We start from the raw sequence: 19,837 nt of genomic DNA, 5'->3' as shown, positions 1-19,837 counted from the left end.
ATGTATACATTTTGCATTTAAGATTAAAAATGCTTTTTTTTTCTGTCAATATGCTACATCCAGAACTCCTCAAGTGGAAAAGTTCCAATTAGTTTAATTTCGTCTTTAAGGAACCTTTAACTATCAGATTATTGATCAAATAATCAAAAAAAGAATTCAATTTGCAAAATGATCTTAAATTGCAGCCCTAATCTAAATAATTTCAATCTGAATAGAAAAAATGTATACACACAAATACAGTACACGCCAATATGTTTTTGATGAACAACAATAAAAATTAAAAATAAACATTGTAATACTTTTTCAAACTCCAGAATAGGATTGAAGAAGACATTCATTTTACAGATACTTAAAAACAGCTAAACGCATCCAAACTATGCCAGCCAAAGATTTAGGACCTCATCAGTTATGCTTTATGAACTACAAAAAGAAGACAGAAAAAAAACTGGAATTCTCCTAAAAATACCAAACTAATGAGGCATCTTTTTATTCTTTAAACATTCTTCTTCTCTAAGCAGGCATATCTCCATTAAACTGAATTCATCCCCCACTTTGTAAGCAGTCTGCCTAAGCGAGCGGGGCAGGGGGATCTGCCACATCCATCATCAGCTCTCTCCCTTCGATAATCTCTCCAGGCGTCTTCGGTCAGCAAATACATAAATCAATTATGGTTTTAAGCTTTATGCCATGATTTACCCAACTGATCCCTCCTGGATTACAGCGGAGCTTAAAACGTGTCGGTCAGCGTTAAAGCCACGAGTCGCTTTGACATTCATTGTGCTCCTGCCAGGGCGCTCACCGAGCGGTATGGCAGCTGCCACAGGCTCAGCTCCTTTTAATGTTTTTATTTTTTTTAGAGAGATAAGACAATCACATCTATCAAAAGTAACTGCTTAACGAATCAGGGAAGTAACTCACCTTTGAATAAGAAACACCTTAAAACCAATATTTTACTGCTGGGTGAAATGCAAATGAGAAAAATGTTTTTTTAACAAATACTAATTTCTAGATAATATCAAGACAGACATGAAACAGTATATTATAATTAAATATAAATTATTCTTACAATGTTAATTCTTGGACACATATGCATAACATGTCCCTTTATAAAGAAAATGTTTCAAGTTTTAAAGTAAAAAAAAAATCTATTCAAAAACTATAGAAATGTCCCCAAAAAAAAGTTTAAAAAACAAACCACTGGACTTTGTTTTCCAAGTTTGAAGATGTTTCACTTCCCATCCTGGAATCTTTTTCAAATTGTAAAAAGCAGAAATTTTCTGGCAAAGCACTTGAGCATAAATATAAATAAAGTAAATCAAGTGCCTGGTGCCATTTTAATTTTTTAGGCAGTTTGAGGCTACTCTGGGAAAACTCCACCCACTCCTGGACCTGTTCCAGAGTAGCTTCCACTGCCTTTATAGAACCACTGTGGAAAAGTACTGCCTTATCAGTGGCAGTCCTGTCAATATCTGAAAATAAGCTGCAAAACTCTCTTTTTTATTTTATTTTTTTTTATAGTTCATGACATACAGGTGAGGGTCCTTATCAAGATTCATTACACTGTTGGGCACAGCAAAAAAACGTTTCAGAATTTTTGCTTTTTAATAACAGTAAGAGGATAAGGGTGCAGATAATATTGGGAAGTCTTGTTTTTTTAGCCCCCAAAAAAAAGAAATAGGGCGGCAGTGGCCTAGTGCTTAGAGCATTGCGTTTGGGTTCCAGGGGTTATGAGTTCAAGCCCTACTCCCATGGACTGCCACTCTGGGTCCCTGAGCAAGACCCTTAACCCCACACTGCTCCCTGGGCGCTGCACGATGGCAGCCCACTGCTCCCCCAGCAGATGAATTAAATGCAGAGGTAAATTCCTCCAGTGTGAGATCAATAAAGTTAAATAAAAAAATAAATAAAAAAAAACGTGTAGTGTTATTATAAAATCTTACCACGTATTAATCTTATGCTCGCAATTAATGTTACAGGGTTTTTAAAGGAAATCCATGTTTGTCAAAGAGCACTACTGCCACCTACTGGTTTGTGACGTCACGGTGCGGTATCGGCTGTTGATCAAGTCCCAGTGCTGTATCTGGTGTTTGTCACAACACACTATTATTCATGACTGCGACGACTAGTGCACTATGTGAAGGGGAGAGTAAAGGATTATTTACGTGTTTTTTCTCTGGCCAGAAGTTCAATGGCAAATCCTCCCTCTTCAAGGTTGGCAATCCAACGACCAACCCGTCCGTGGAGGATCATGAATCAGAAAGGTGGAATAACTAATTTCTTTTTTTTTTACTTTTACCCCCATCCAACTGCCCATGCACGTGGGCATTGTCAGTTTCACTATAGCTCTGGTGAATTTCAATGGTGAAGTCCTCTGGAAATCTTCAATAATTGTTGTTGATTGCAGATGTGTCTAGTAGTTCCCATTGATTTTGCTTGTAAAGCGGGGAGAATGGCGCTAGGCTTACCGCACCGTGACGTCACTGCTGGAAGATGGCAGGAGGGAGGGGCTACTATATCTGAATCTTTTGTTTTCCATTCAAATAAAATTGCACACTAACTCTTAAAGATGTTATCTGCTATTTCAATAACTCTGAACATCGTGACTTTGAACATATGCTTAATTTTATTATCATATATGCAAAATTTTTCATTCACAAACAAAAATGTGCAAACTCGATTCCTAACAACTTTCTCTTAGAGGTTGAACTCTCTGATTGCATCCCTCAAACTGATTAAAAATAAAAAGAACAACATGTTTCTTGATAACTATAGAAAATACTTCCCTGAAACCTCTTACTGATATTTAATAACTTTTTTTTATTATTATTATTATTATTTAACACTTGTCATTTGTATTTTATTGACTTTATTGACTGTTTCAAATAATTTTTCCTTTTAATGTTTTTTTTTTTGTCTAGTTCAATTATTGTGTACCTCTTGTGCGAGTCTTTATATCTCCCCCTCTGATGTGCTGTCCCTTAATACAAAACCTGTTTGTTTTGTACATTTGCTCAATAAAGTAAAAAAAAAAAAAAGGTGTTACTATATTTGGGCAAAAATGGCCGCTCCCAGACTCAGTGTAATATTGTTTTTATTTTTTTACTGATTGATGCTAAATTCATTAAATCACCGCAAACGTATTAGTTTTAGGTATAAACAAGGATCCAATGTTTATTCCTTGCTGACCGGACTTTTCCTTTAAATTGTTTTTAAATTATGCAATAAAAGAACCAAAAAAACTGTATAGAAATAGAAAAGTTGGGAACGGTGATCGACAACATTGGGAGTTGTTTTGACACGATTTCCTTTACATGAATAAGACTGGAACCACTTCATCAGAGGAGTGATAAGTATTCCATCCTAAATCCACCTGTTGAGGCAACATGACGCCCCCAGCTATGAAGAGTTGGATAAAAAACCTACATGTTGTTTCTATGTCCTCATTTTCCTACCTGAGAGCTCCTTTGTAGCAGGTGACGTTAGAGAGAATAGGGGCTAATTTTTTGAAGACCGGCTTCATAGCGTGCTGATATCACTCCATTGGGGCCCCTTGCCAATCTCTGGCGAACCATTCAAGTGGCAACAAAGAGGCTAATTAGAAGCTCTCCCCCTTTAAGCCACGAAGGGCTCCGTTTTTGATACTTCCCAGGGAGGCTAGGGGGCCTCCGAGGTGGCAATGGCAGCATTTCACGCACACAAATTAACACTCACACACACACACACAGGATATTTGTGAGCACACTTGGTTTGGCCCTTTGGCTGGAGCACATTTTCTCTTTGTGGTCGCCCTCCTCACAGTCTGCCAGACTGATAGAATCAAATAGAAGGAACCAACACATCTTCTTTCATGTGACGGGGACCCAGAGAGGGGATGCTAATGGGATATCGATGGGATTAGAACCCAGAGCGACCAGGAGAACAGAGGAAAGGGGCGCCATGAACCAGAAGTAAAATTTATTGGATTTGCTGCTTTTAACTGGAGACTTGACAAAGATGTATGAAGCATATTAAGGTGAAGACATTCAAACAGAGATAAACATTTGCCAAATATCTCTCAAGCCTTCTTAAAAAATTGCACAATGTGTATTTATTTATAAACCAACAGCTTCTGGGGCCCAAGATAGAAATCAGGAAGTTGAAACCGATAACACATTTGCATTTCCTGATAAGAAGTTGCAATTAGGACATGAACCCCAATCCAAAGAGAGAAAACACACACTGCAGTACATTGCGCTGAACTGTTAAATGTTTGTGATAAAACATACTTTACGCATGTACATTTTTGATATATGATATTACCTTAAAAGATTATTTTTTTCTATTTGGCAACACTGGAAATTTGAACATTAATGCCTTGTAATAGATCATTTAGCATTTTAGTTTGACTTGGGTCCAAACTTTGATTCGGCCAATCTAGAAGCTTAATTATCTAATGAATGAGTCATTTAGAGATGGATATACTGGTTTCATTTGAGTGATAACCCAAATATAGATGCCTGGGCTTATTACCATGAACTGATAGCTGGAAATTTTCCTTCAAAATGTTCTGCTAATAGCAGGGTTCATATTGCTAACAGGTAAAGGCATACTAAGCAACATTTTTCAGTTAATTAATGTGTTCCATAACGTTTTGGATGATTAAATGAGTCATTTCAGGTCGAACAAAGGTTTTCTCGGCCGCCCTGGTGGTCTGTAGGGGAAATACCGTACTTGCAATTGCAGGAGCCCTCGGCCCGCACCCACAGGCTCAGAATCGGTCTTGCTTTACGGCGAGAACTGCTACACGCCCCCAGTGAAAGGCATGCTCGTTGCTAGCGCAGTGGCGATATTTGTGCAGTTATCATGGCGGAACCAGCGAGAAAACAGCGAAAGCCCATGTCAGAGCAGGCGGGAAAGAGGAAAAGGGTTCTGGACAGAGCTCAAAACAACCGCGCCTGGCTTGACGGAGAAACCAGCAGAACAGCTGAGCATATTTATGACAGTGCACTTTTACTTTCGCCCTCTGGGGGGAGCCTCGCTGGAAAATCAACACCGGTTGCATAGTATACCTTTAAGGTAAGTTGTCCAGGTCCAGAAGCACCAATGGACCATGAGGCTACCACTGTTTGTATAATTTCTTTTTTTCCCCCCATTCTGAACCGTTCTAGTTTTACACCAGAATAAAGATGTGTATCTTTTAAAAACTTCCACAGAAATCTTAAAGAAACTCTTGGGGATCATAAAATAATTTTTTTTGTAAATGTGAGACAGCTGGGGTCCTGTTTCTGCTTCTGAACTTTTTCACAGCATTTTTTTTTTTATTATTTTTTTAGGCACTCATATTCATATTGTGCAATCAGAAAAAGCCTGTGGAGCTTTATATGCTCCGTTTTATTTTCTGACCTTCTGGGTGAGTCGTTAATGTCCTCTCGGAGTAGTTTTGGCAGACAAGCCACTGGACTGGATAACCACTGTTCCACATCTCTGTTTGCATATTTCCCAAAACCTTACAAAAGGCTTTGTACTCTAGACTTCTTTTTTCTCCAAAACTTTTCATGAATTTCATCAGAATTATGCATTATAAGTTTGTTTTTGACATCTTGAGTGCTTGATATTGCTAGACCCCTTTGATCTAACTGCGTTTTTAGATTAGTATAACATTCATTAGGCCTGTGCTTCACTAGTGCACATTACACACTAGAGTAATGTACAATTAGATGAATTACAAACTGCAGCATATACCTTTTCATAATAATGTACAATCAAACACACATTGCACACTTGCACTGCTGCACATTCAGTCAAAGTCTATAACAGTATCTCCAAAACTCCTTCCTGACCAGAGTGGCCCCAGGAGGAAAAATATAGGGGCCTTACTGCCACACTTAAATTTTTTTCACTCAAGTGTATCCCTTTACTCTTATCTTAGAAAAAAGGTGTTTTAATCACCCTGCTGATCAGATCGCTCCCCTTTACTGCCAACCTCGTTCTTTACATTAAAGCTACTACCACCTTTCTCAGGCGATGCTTTTTGCAACATTTCCAAATCTAAAACAATCAATTTGACCAGATGATATCACAGGCCTGAATAACAATCTACCACTGAATCCGTCTTGAGATGTGCGCTTGTGTGTATGTGCAGCTGATTCCACATGATGTATCCCCTCCCAGCGTTAAGTCTTTAATCGATACATCTCCCTATCCTGACAGTGAGGACAGAGCCCAGATCTGAGATCAGAGCGATGGCGGTGTAAATCTTTACGGTTCAACCGTCGCCTTTTAAAGCCTGCCTATAATTGGGCTTCAGCCAGCAGCTGCCTCAGCCGCGGCCATCATTGAGGGCTAAGTCAAATTGGGTTCTCCTGAGGGGCACAAACAAACACCGCATGGCCTATATGGACAAAAAAAAAACCTGTGTGTGAAGATAAAAAAAGAAAACGTCAAATAGCCCTCCGCTGTTGTCCGTGGCTCAGGTTTTTGAAGAGGTGTTTTCTTTAAGTGGGAGTTTTTGTGCTACTGGATTATTACAACGGAATGTACTGTAACTGCGAGTGCAAGCCGGGAAGACTAAGCCTGCTGAGTGATTTCAAATAGGGGGTAATCCACTGCCATGTAATGGATGCTTTGTTGTCTGGCAAAATGCTTCCAGCTTCACAGGTTAGAACCATGAACCATTTGCTCTTTTCAATCTCTTTTTTTTTTTGGGATTATGCATTGTTTTCTGAAAGGCAGCCTGAGAAGGTATGTGCCATATCGAAGCTTTAGATCTCTTTTATGTGTCCATTATTACAGCCCACAGTGGGTCTTTATTTGAATGGGTAAAGTTAAAGGAAGACAGCTCAGGCAGTGCTGTCAACTAACACTGACGGCTGCTGTATTAAAGTTCAGCATCGCAGCTCTGGGTGTCTGTCATTTCTACATGGCACCTGTCATTGTGAGTTTTCTGCAACCGCTCAGTCATAAACTGATACCTCTGCTGGAACTCAAGTTACACACCCAACTCGGTGAGGTACATCATTAAATAAAAAAGCTAATTTACTCCTAAGATGCTTGTTGTTCCTGAGGCTTACTTAGCTGCTAATGGGATGACAATACATTTGACATTTACAATAGCTTAATATAATTTATATATTTAAGCTGGCATTTCTGTAATTGTTATTGAATATTCCAGTCATGGTATCTATTGTTAATAAACCGCATTTTCTTGTGCTTCTTTGTTTCCCATCTTCTCATTGTTCCCACCATATTATATATATGTATAATTCACTGCAACCCATTGCCTTGAGAAGTCACTAATTATAAAACAGAGTCCACCTGTGTGTGATGCACTCTTAAAGCAGCTGCTCTGTGGAAGGCCTTAGAGGTTATTTAGAGAACATCCCAGAAAAATGAAGACCAAGACACACAGCAAATGGCACAGCAAGCACTATTTATAAATTAGTAAAAATGTCATAAAATAAGTGTATTTTTCCTTAGTTTGAGTAGGTAAATAAAATCTGCTAATGGAGTTCGTATTGTTACCCTTAAAATAAAAGTAATTAGATATTATGCAATAAGAGACAACAATTGTTTTTTGTTATTATAAATGTAAATTGCGTTATTTTATTGGCAAAGTGTCTAACTTACCTGCTTAATTTAAGACTAAATTATTTAATTTAAGAAAACATGACTCACTTTTTTGAAGTGAGGCCAGGATAAAGTTGTGAAAATGTTTAGGTTATAGTATAAAACTTTTTTTTTTTAACCCTTTAAAGGCCGATCCAAGAATAAAACAAAACAGAAAATTACTTTTTTTTGGTTTGAAGTCCTTATTTGGCCTTTTAACAAAATATGTAAAAAGAAAAAACAGAAATACATTTTTGATATTAATAATTTATTACTATGTGATAAGTCAAGATTATTTTTTGTGTAGTCTTCTGCCCTCTGTTATCAGGTATATCTGATTGTGTACAATAGGATTTTGAGCAAAGTTTTTACCATTAAATTATGCAAAAGGTGTCAGACGCAAAACATTTCAGAAACCGTATGTATCAAATATGATACATTTGGCATTACAGGGTTAAATATCTCCCAAAGCAATGTTCGACACATTATCTGAACATGGTAGGAAGGTAGACCCACTACTGACCTACTTGCAAGACATAGACGTCAACCTGAAAGTATATCCATGCGCTGCAACTATCATTCTATAATTTGTAATATACTCTACACATCACATACAAACAGGTGGTTCATGGCATTGCAATAAAATAAAATAAAAATACAATAGAAGATCCAGTCCGATCCAGCAAAAGCTTTTCCAAAATAAAACTGACAACTACTTTTCACCTTTAAAGTTTTGCAGGCTGCTACTATCTTATGGCCACTTGAACCCAACGGTCTACTTGCTCATAGTGTGGCTACTACAAAATGGGCTAGTTAATGGTTGATGGTGGCTAAAGCAGCCACTCAAGGGTCAGAGCATGTTTGGAAATAATCTCTATACCTTCCACTGACCTCTCCAGCCTTTATATACCTGTGTGTGCATACTTCGTTATCACCTGCAGCAAACGTATTGGAACCGCTATCGGGCTTCAATCAGCTCTTGGTTTACTAGGAAGGATTGCCAAGGGTTATCTGTCTCACTCTGATATGCACAGATAAGGGCCTTGGGCTGGCTGTTTAAACACCTGGGGCCCCGGGTATTAGAGCTCCCTTCGTCCCCCTGTTTTTTTGCCACAAAAGAAGAGGAAATGGAAGAGTGGGAGCTGCCTGCTGCAGCCAAAGAGGGAATGTGTGTGAAAAGTAATGAAGAGTGTGTGCGCGTGCAGAGGTTAATGCGGGGGTGATTATTTCCCACCACTTCTGCCCACCATACACCCTGAGACTATGACAATAAGACAATAAGCTGAGGGGCGGGGTGGCGTCTTAAATTTTAGTCAACATAGCAGCATAAAATATGAGTTAAGGTATATCTAGAATTGATCTCTGGTTTTTTTTAAAGGTTTACAATGAAAAATCTCTGTTTCACATATGGGATGTACCATGTGGCAGTCATTTGCATGAAAATAGACGATTAAGTGAAAGAGATAGAGTCAGGGCTGTTCTGTGAACTGGCTGCTGAGTTTAGAATACCAAACAGAAAGGGTTTTCCTTTCCTCCGCTGTTACCCTGCCTTTGCAGAATCACCTGCAGCTCCCCATTTTACATATGCATTTAGCCGTTAATCTCCCAAGTGTTGGTTACTTTCTTAGTGCGAGGGTTACTAAAATATTGCAGTAATCCTGTCTGCCTGAAGCCCTGACAACGTTTAGGCTGAGCGGCCCTTCAGAAATAAACCTATGACTTGTCAGTGAGGAGGTGATGATGTGCCGGCTTGTCGGAGAGGAGGAGGAAGGAAAAGTTGTGGTCAGCTGGGGGATTGCTGATGTTTAGAAAACTTGACCTCAGGTCCTTAAGAGTGGGCCCTACATTCAGTTTCAGGCTCCTCTTTTAAATGTAATAAATGTCAAACAGAATTGGTAATGAAGTGCAGAAGTCTTTACATTTTTATATCTTTTTGTATATATACACATTTAAAGTATCTCCTACTCTTGTCTACACGATAGAATAAAAGCCTTGAATTATTCAAACATAAAAAAACAATATACCGCATGATAAATATTGACATAAATAAATAAAATAAAAAAACATATTGCCTGCTACGAAAAGCAATCCCCATCAGATATGTATTGTTTTGGTATATGATATATTTGAGTAAAGCTTTAAAAAGTAAACACCTACATTCTGCTGTATTCCTAAAACTTTTTATTTTTCAAATAATTTACCTTCTTATGGTAGATATTAGCTGGTTAATTGGTCATCTATGCAAGTTTCTTTAAAAGATATCGGCGTGCCACGAGCCATCCATGATTTTCAGATCGCTTGCAAATGGCCAATTTTTGTTTTAAGGGAATAAAGCTGGAGCCTTTAGATTTTTTTGATGGCAATAAAAAAGGCATTTATTTTAAAACTTGTACATATATTCACCTGGGACATCAATATCCCAGTTTTATTCATTCCTGCCTATTTTGCACTAAAAAACATGCTTCTTAGTCCTTGTGGAACCGGTCTTAAGTGGATTCGGTGTAGGTGTTCATTCTGATATAATCCAGGGCAGAGAGGAATGGAAAAGGGCAGAGGGCAGATTTATTCAGGAAGTGGGTACTTTCTGATGCATTCATTGCAACACTGAAGCACACACACAGACACCTCACAGCACTGACCCGTGCCACATCTGGAAACAATTACACTCATGTTCTGACTTGACCTGCGTGCACCCAGGTTAAACTTTTTTCATGTGCTTGTCGTTGGGGTGGAGGGTGGGATTGCAGAGCAGAGGTGACCCTGACACGCTGGCTGTGGGGAAATGTTGTGTAATTAGTGCAAAAGAACAGAACTCTGCCTGTCTGAAAAAAAGAACATAAAGAATCCTGAGGTCTTTGACGGGATATACGCGGAGATAAAGAAGATGAGGCGCCAACTTGATGCGCTGCTCAATGACCCACGGAGGAATTTGCGAGGACATGAAGAGCATCTGAATTATCAGGCATCTCTGCTTCGCGCGCCGGCACTTTCATGTGCGGACGGCTGCGGATGATGCAATGTTTGATTTCTACACTTCAGGAGGCTGTCAGGACAGCGCATGCAATATTAAACAGTGTCGTGTCGGTGTATCAACCAGACTAAATTAACCCATTAGTATGCTACGGTGCAAAGCGGGAAGATCAATGCATGAAACGGTTTGGAAATCTCCTTTGATACAAGATTTCCCAGCTTGAGCGAATTGATGAAATTCCTCTTGAAACACAGGCAACTATTTCAGACACCCCCACCTCCCCCCAAAAAACAGAATCTGGTGAAGCTTGTCCATTAAAAAAAGTGTGACTACACTGTTGCCTCTTACATAGAGGCTGAAGCGGGTTTTTAAAGCTGTTTGTGCTTGAAGAGAATTGATCATTAGCAGCTGGAAATCTACCTGAATGTTTACCTTTTTCCCCATAAAGCAACATTGTGTCGGTCCGTGGTGGATTTCCATCTTTTATATAATGAATAATGGGCACTTTTTACGAAGGCCAAACAAATAGAAACGCTTTCAGAAGTAATTGCCAGCGCCACAGGAGTAAGAGACTTCATTGCTGTTATTAAATGGCGGAGAAACATAGTGAGAGGCTCTAAACAAGGACGACTCTCTCATGAGTAAAAGCTATTCCATAATTTCCAATATTTTCTTTTTTTTGGTGGGGGGAGCAGCTCCATTAGGAGCTGGGACAGAACCACCTGTAAGTTGTGAGAAGAGGTTGGGGGTAGGGGGGTATTGAACTTTAACCACTGTGCTTTCTTATTGATCTAAGCAAACATTGCAGGGTGAGAAGGTGGCCTTGAATGCAGGAAAATGCCTCCTGTTGAGGGAGAACTCAGACTGTTAAAATCAGAGAAACGCACAGTAAGGAACACCGAGTGAATCAACCGGTTTAAAAAGCTGCAGGGCTGATATATCGTCTCCTGCCACTCCCCTCTCCTAGAACTACCTCCTTGTCTCAGAGCCCAGCTTCAGCACTCATTTCCTGAGCTGACCGTCTACTCCAATTATCAAGCCAATAAAGGACCCCCTTGTGCAGTTATGGGAAAAGGAGTACGGTCCAGGACAAGGGGGTTCCACAGTAGTAAGTGTCTGCGATGGCTGCTGCCCACATATTGGAAGGTGTGACTAATGGTCTTGGACAATGTTGAGACAGCGCTGCTCCGGCAGTCACCTGGGCAGGCATAGCAGTTACTGGAGAAGTGAATCTCCTCGCTGGAGCTGTCAGCCAAGGACAACTGCAGTTTGTGTGAAAACAAAATGATGTGAACTCTTCAAACGTGGTACAAGATAACTGGAGGGATTTCTTTCTTAGTGAAAAATACCCCCAAAACGTATCAAATGATTGTTGGCAAAATGCCAAGTACTTTTCCCTCACTGAATACTAACCAGAGGTGTTTAATAGTATATCAGTGGGATTTGAACATAATTATAAGAAATAAGATATATTTAAAATAGCAATTCAACATCAATCAGTTTCCTGGTACAAATACAATCTCTATGCATCAACAAAAGAGACTTGTACACTTGTATACTACTACTTGTAGCTTTAGGGAGTAACAATGAACCAACTGATCCAACAGTCATAACATGCATCCTAGTGATCATGTGTAAAGCAGCCATTACTTCAAAGGAGGGTGTTTATATTAGCAAAAGTAAAAAAGTTTGAACAGTTAAGATAGTCATACGGAAGAGACAAATGGATATTATTTAAAGACAATGTGCTGTTGTAGAACCGTCTCTCTGAAAGCCTTGGTGATAGTGGTTATCACAAGAATTGCTTAGAGGAATACAAAATAACCTAAATTAAAACCAAAAAAAGGAAGGGATGAAAGAAAACAGAAAAGTAACATTCCCATGACTGGAACTAAAGCCAGAATGGCAAAGATTCAGCAGTAAATGGTCAGCTGGTGACTAGAGAAGGTCTAAGCTATGATCATATCTTTTAAGTAGCAGCTATTTCAAGAAAATTCGGCCACAAAGAATGCCCTTTTGGTGTATACTTTGCCTTAAGGGGCTGCAGTGATTCCTTTCAATAGTAGATTGTGCTGCTGATAAAGCAACCTATTTTTAACAACTGTCAACAGAAAAAGAGGTATAGAGGAAGTACGTTACTAATACAACTAAATCTAACATTCTTCTGCAAAAATAGAACTTTCTTGCCATTTTACAAGTGTATCAAAGGTCTAGTGATACATATTCTCTTTCTGTGTTTATGCCTGTATAACCAGACATGCTTTCAGACTCTACATTGCTGTCATTCCTGTTTAACAAGTGCCACTAAGGCTTAAGGTGGACAGTACACAAAAAAGTGTGCAACTGGCAAAACAACGGGACATGCCCCCAAGAACTGTACATGCAGGCATGTTTCTGCCGAGAGCATAAGCAAGGCAATACAGTTATCGTAACGTAATAAACAGAACTGTGTACATAAGCATAAACTGTATGATATTTTGAAATGTCCATTAGTAAAAACATGAGTTAAAGAGATAACAGTTCGCCAAATAACATGTGTAGGACTCCATGATACATGTATATGAGACAGTTCTCTGAGAGAACAAACAAGAGGAAAAAGTGTTTTTTTGTTTTACATATTTTACAGTTAAATCTCAACAAACACAGGGAATGCAGTCAGATGTTATTTAACCCCTGCAGAGTTTGTTAAGTTTTATATTGACTCAAGATCCAGCATGCAGATAGAAACTGTGACGGCATCGGTACACATGTGTAATTTGGTCCTTTCAATATTTTCATTGATTTAAGTTTAGCTTTCTGTTGGACTGTCATAAAATCTAGTTTCATAATGACTGGAAAAGCAAAATTTCACACACCTTGCTATCTCTCAGAAGCAGCTTTTGTCCAGTATGAATACAAAATGTCTCTCTGGTCTACGATCTCTTTTTGATATGGACAAACAGAGCATTTCTTCCACCTAATTCTTTTTTCTAAAGCCCACTTGTCTCTATTGTTGCAGTCCCACTCCTGTATAAATACAGACAATAAACTAGCAGCCTCTGCTGTACTACTGACAATGGTTGAACTTTAAGAGAGGCTGCATATTAAAATATAAACTAGTGTAAATATAGTAAAAGACACACAACTGAATAATATTTCGCTAACAAAACAGCAGTGTCCAGTAAGACCTACTTTTGAGACGTCTAAAGTTATGCATAATTTGAAGTTTCAAGGTCAAACATCAAGGTTGGACTCAATAGATAGCAAATCAAGGAGAGACTCACCTGTGCTGCTCTACAGCTTCATTATCTGGCAGCTCTGCACCGCAAACGTTGCACCGCTCATGCTGGTTCCTGCCATCCGGCTTCATGCCCACTGCCAGCTCACCCAGCTTGCTGAAGAATTCTCTCTGGATGAAGCTCTGTGGCAGAAGCCCCCCATAGGTGCTGAAGTCCATAGACATAGCCAGAGCTGGAGACATGGGGAGGGCGGAGGCCATGGACACCGGCATGGACATCATGGCGTCTGATTTGTGATTAACAGGGAGGGAGTATAGCGAGGCGAGATGTTTCTCTGTCATTCCCGCCATTGCCTCCAGACCCATCTGACTGACTTCAGCTTGGTGGTCGACCATGTTTTCGTCGCGGACGTAGTGCAGTTCCCGGGCGCTGGTGATCACACTGCTTCTGGTTGGGGTTCCAGGACCATCTCGGTTCCGGTCTTCTCCGCTCCGGTCTCCATTGCTGGAGGCACTGGACTCCATGTTTTGAGGGCTTTCGTGGCCGTTTCCACTCATGTCTACCTGCATGTTTTCAGTCTTGATCTCAGACATTAGGTGATGAGAGTTAGCGTGGATTAGCTGCTCCCCACCAAAGCCTTGCTGCAGCAGAGACTGGCCAATGCTCATCAGGCTGTCCACTGCAGCTTTGGTGGGACTCAGGTTGGAGACGTTAAAGGAAGTAGAGACGGAGGGACTCTGGTCTACTACACCAGACATGTTGGAAGATTGTTGGGTACCTGACAAATAGGAGCTCTCCATGGAATGTTTTTTAGAGATCTTGGCTCCATTCTGGCCTTTACGTTCTTCATCCTCCTCTGTGCTGCCGTCGTTAGCGCTGACCTCAACGTCGTTTTCATCCGAGGACTGAATGGTTTCCAGGATCTTGAGGCATTGTTCTTCCAAATACTCAATTTCCAGGATCTCTGCTGCATAAAGGAGATCATCCAAGTCCTCCACCTTGGCCTGGAGTGTGGCAGTGTAAGCATACTCCAAAATCTGCTGAAAAGTCTTTGGTGAAAGAAAGTCCAGGGTGTAATGCTGGCTGCTGCGATGGAAGAGGATTTCAAACATTTTGCTGGTGCAGGCTAGCACAGTCCGGTGAGCATGAAACTCTTGGCTGTCCACCATGATGACAACATCACAAAGAGTCCCAGCCAGACGCATCTGGTTGGCCTTCTGCAGCAGAGCGGTGGGATGGTTGGGGTTCTGGAGCTGGATCATACCCATTTTAGTTAAATCCATTTTGTCGATGAAATCCACGAGGCCGACTCATGAGGCTTGCCTTCCCCCGTTCAGGAGAGCTTTTGGCCCTCTTTGTAAACAAGTATTACCTGCAAATAAAACAAATTAATAGATTACAACCATGACTGTGACAAATTATTTACCCCTCACATAATTCTTGTTTTTAATTCTTGATCAAATGTATTCCATAATATTAGATTTTAACAACTTTATACTGTCAGACCCTGCTAACTTGGGTTATGCAGGATGACAAGGATCTAAAGAAAAACTCTTCATTGCACTTGTTGCGAAGGAGGTACAAACATTTATTAGTTTAGGAAACAAATGCTTTTGCAAAATGGGCTCGGGGGGGTTTGTAGGATTTTTTTCCCAGAAGAAAATAATGTCTAGTTTGAAAAGCTCATTTTTTATTTACTCAGGTTTTCTTGGTCTGATGTCTAAACCTGTTTGATGATCTAAACCAGCAACAGACACACAAAAAAGAAGAAAACTGTCAAAGAAAAACACTTGTTTTTGTGGCACAGCAGCTCCAAGCTCAACAAGTGGAATGTTGTCTTCCATATATTAAGTCGATTCAAATTTACTTTTTGAATATATCTTATTTGACAGTGAATGTATTCAAATCATAGCACAATTTATTATGCAAATCCAAGTGTGAGGCCACTGGAGTCTCAGATTGCAAATATCCTGCAGGGATGGTAAACAATCTGTGCGGCTGCATTGTTCTGAGAAATGTGCTCAGGGTATTGACAGTATTTTCTAAAAGGAGACAATTTGCTGGCTGTCCAACAGGCTCACCCTGCATACCAATCAGTCCGACATATGTTATGCTAAAAAGATGTCTTCATTTGCCTATCTGATGGGGATGTACACCAGTTAAACAAGAGTGAATTGCGGGACATTCACTCCATCACTTGGCTCGCAGCGAGCGTCGACAGCCTTTCTGAAATTAAATAGCATCTTACTCAGTATTCTCATCACAGACTGGAGCAGAGAGCAGCAGCCAGGAATGGGTGGAAAAGAAAGCAGGATGAGGCAAAGGCACACAACACTGCTGCACTTAACGCCCCTCTCCGCTTCGCTCGGCTTTGCTCTGCTCTCAGGCGCTTAAAATCTCAAATGAATGAACATGTCTGTTGACTGTCTGTAATTTCATTATCCAAGTTAACAGGGCAACATGTTGCTCCACCTCATTTCTATAGCATGTTTGACCCACACTAAATAATGAGGACAGGTCCAGATTCAATTAGCAGCCCTGAGGCAACATGCACTTTAAAATTGGACATCTTTGTATTCAGATTTGCTCAACAGGAAGTTACAGCAAACTGATTTTTGCGTTCAATTGAATAATATTGTTGCAATAAGGTATGAATTTAAGAAACAACTAGCAGCTAGTACCTCTACTGACCCTGTTTCTGTCTGAGTTAATGGATGATGAGTCCTTAAAAAAAAAAGGACAGTTCTGGTTGAAAAAGAAAATACTGCCACAGACTGGATCTGGTGGTCAAATACTGAAAAATCAAAACAATGTTCCTTATTGATTAAATGAAAGTGTAGCACACTGAATCCCTAACTATTGCCCTTTTAAAACTGGTATTTTATACATTTCAAATTAAACTATGGTTATCTTTTAGACTTTATCTTGTAATTTCTTAATTTTCTTTGGGATTCTGAACTAGGTATTTTCTTCTATTTAAAGTTTACTGTCAAAGAAAAATACATAGGTCAAAATCAGAAACAGCAGAAATATGAAAAGAAGTACCGACAAGCACAAGATCATGCAAATTAGATTTTTTTCACCATCGTTCTCCTAAATCATAAACAAGTGTACGGCATGGGAAAAAAAAAGCTAATTTAGAGCACTTCTCTAAAACTTTCTTTTAATTCTTCCATCCTGTTTGTAAGACCTTTTCATATAAGGTCAAAGAATAAAAAAGTGAGAAACGCCTAATGCAACCGTTTTTGGCATATATTTAGTTACCTTAACACAATTGTTTCATGTTAGCAGGGTAGGACATAAAACAATTGTGTTAAAGTAACTAAATATGATTAAGTAAATGCCAAAAGTGGTTGCGTTATTTTTTTTTTCAGAGTAACAGGGCAGAAATTCCCTGCATTAGTTCATCTCATATTTCAAAATTTAACTTTGCCCAATTGTTCAACATATAGATTAAAAACAGAGGTAAAGTGAACATCTCACCAGAAAATTTGCAACTCCACAAAAGAAAGAAAAAAATGAATATATCCTATTATTCTTCTTGAAAAGTTCAATTCAACCTAAAAAAAAAAATTAAAAAAAAATGTCAAAACATTATATTATAGCCCAATATTAAAACAGGTTGGAAGGGATGTAAAATGATACAGGCACCTATTGTTTGCGCCCAGAAAATGATCCCAGCGCTGGATGGACGGGTTGTCTTTTTGTGGGTGGGTGGGTTGGAACTAAAATCGATGGGAGTGAAGGTAATGATGAAACCACAGGTATTCCTCTGACTGGGAGAACCCCCCCTCTCTGTAAACACAGATTATGCTTCAAAACCTTAGATTATCTTTATAACATGTTTGCCAATAGCAGCGATTTACAGCTCCGTAAATGATCAATGCTTGTTGCGCTCTGTGGCTTCCTTCAAAGTTCCCCTTAAGACCGACTTTAGTCTGGTCTCTATTAATAAACAAAAAGGCTGCGGAGCGTCTAGACGGCGTTATATTGAGGCAGCCGCAGCAGACAAATTATACACAAGGTTATAGATTATGCAAAGGGAGCGGGGACTAGATTAAATACATTAAGGCGGTGGAGATCGTCTCCCCAGAGGACAGTATAGATCGCTGACAATGACCATATTAGGGAGACTTTACAGAAAAGAAGGAGCAGGATCGATCAGATCACGGGTTGTCTGCCATCGCGCGCCTTGACGCGCCACAACAAGGATAAACAGCGCTCAATATTCCACACTGACACACAACAAGCGCGGAGAGAGAGAAAAAGAAATGATCAAAATCTAAAAAGAGATAGAGCATTTGTGTAAATAGATATAAGTCCACCTGAGACAGAAAGGGGAACCGGAATGACGCGCAGGTGGCGAAATGAAATAGTCGGATCCAGCGAAAGGGGGGCAGGTAGGGGCTTTAATGCTGCTGAGGAGATAAAAGGGAAGGAGTGAAAAAGATCAGACACATTCGATAACAAATCAATTTACCATCGCTTCTGTTCTCACAGCGATTATTGATCAATCAAATATCCAATTGGCTGCAAATCAATTAACAGCCTGTCAGAGCGGAGGACGGATTTTTCTGAATTGTTTTGGGAATAAAGACCGTCCATCAACTGTGATGTCACCTTAAGCTTAAATGACTCAAGCTGACGCGTAAAGACACACTGGTGGGGAAAAAAGGAGCGCATTTGAGTGGAAATTGTATATTTAGTCAAATAAAACGAGCCGATTTCCCCAATCAAAGTGACGCTGCGCTGCGCGTCATGTGGTGTCTGGCTCCCGGTGAAGCAGCCAGACCTCACGTCCTCTGACTGCGATCTCCAGAATACTAACCAGACAACACGCACAGAAAGAGAGGCAGGTTGGACTGGTTGGTGGGGTTGGAATGGTGGGGGGGTGTGGGGGGGCACGTCAACCTTAACATCTCTGAAACCGGCTAAATGCAAACTTCCACACCTTGCAGCGCAATCAGGTACACACTTGTTCCAAAGCCAGAACTCCTCAACTTGGCTGAGCCGGACTGGCGTCCGCTGGCAACTTCAGCGCAAAAGGTTGAGCGAGGACAAGCGCAGCGAGCAGAGCGCTGCAAAAACAGAAACGCATGAAAAAGAAAACAAAAAAAACAAAACATCCCATATGGTGAATGAAAGTACGCGGAATAAACAGTGGGACGCGCATGCAGGGTAGTGGGTCTGGCACTTGTCGCCGGGAAACTGCAGCTGCGTTTACCGGGTCGGTACTCACCTAAGTTGCACGTTTTGACTCCGTGAAGTGCACGGGGGTTGGGGCTACAGCATAGTAAGGCAGTTCGCAGTACCCGCTCTCTCAACACGCACTAACTCCTTTCTTCTCTCGCCTCAGCAAATCAACATGGTGCTGACGTCAACGCAGCCAGTCAGCCAGACGAGCAGCAGCAGCAGCAGGCAGGCAGGCAGGCAGGCAGCCGGGCGCTGAGCTGCGCTCCGTCCAAACGCTGAGAAAGTGAGACACCTAGGGGGCTGTCTCATGTCAGGCTACAGTGGAGGAAATGAAAGGTGACTGACTCTGCCCCCTTCCAGCTGTTGGAACACAAGTACAGTAGCCAACAGCTGTAATATCAACACGGACAGGGGCGCATCCAGAGGAATTAAGGGTCTGTGGTAAAATCTGAAAATGGGGACACCTAAGATAGATAGATAGATAGATAGATAGATAGATAGATAGATAGATAGATAGATAGATAGATAGATAGATAGATAGATAGATAGATAGATAGATACTGTAAAGAGCACCAACACAATATTTATTTATTAAGTAAAAATATATAACAACAAAAAAGAAGCAAAAAAACTAAAAATGCATTCAAATTGTTCCTAAAAAGCTTTTAATATTAATAATTTAACTTTACTGATCTCTCACAGGAGAAATTTACCTCTGTATTTAACCCATCCCCTTGGGAAGAAGTGGGCTGCCATTGTGTGGCGCCCGGGGAGGAGTGCAGGGTTAAAGGAATAGTACACCCAAAACATGATTAGCCTTCATTTTCTACTCACCCCCATGCTGAACAACACTCTGGAGTACTTTTTTGAT

At 40.3% G+C, this 19,837-nt stretch overlaps 1 protein-coding gene across 4 annotated transcripts in view; it reads right to left on the bottom strand.

Moving 5' to 3' along the window:
- zbtb16 (zinc finger and BTB domain containing 16) overlaps window positions 1–19,160 on the bottom strand; it is a 211,063-nt gene extending 191,903 nt beyond the window's left edge. The window contains exons 1-3 of one of the 4 annotated variants that reach the window (XM_015370195.1): window positions 19,013–19,097; window positions 18,725–18,851; window positions 13,819–15,145 (exon numbers count right to left, since the gene is read on the bottom strand). In XM_015370195.1, the coding sequence (XP_015225681.1) occupies window positions 13,819–15,056 (1,238 nt within the window). In that variant the 5' untranslated portion in view covers window positions 15,057–15,145; window positions 18,725–18,851; window positions 19,013–19,097. Of the gene's footprint in view, window positions 1–13,818; window positions 15,146–17,256; window positions 17,334–17,424; window positions 17,538–18,724; window positions 18,852–19,012 lie in introns of those variants that run through there. The other 3 variants (XM_015370196.1, XM_015370194.1, XM_015370197.1) reach the window with 3 other exon arrangements.
- Between the last annotated feature and the right edge of the window lie 677 nt (window positions 19,161–19,837).

Source organism: Cyprinodon variegatus, unplaced genomic scaffold (assembly GCF_000732505.1).
Source record: "Cyprinodon variegatus isolate N-32 unplaced genomic scaffold, C_variegatus-1.0 Scaffold43, whole genome shotgun sequence".
NCBI lineage: Eukaryota > Metazoa > Chordata > Actinopteri > Cyprinodontiformes > Cyprinodontidae > Cyprinodon > Cyprinodon variegatus.
The sequence above is the reverse complement of the archived record's forward strand: the minus strand, read 5'-3'. Positions and strand labels throughout refer to the sequence as shown.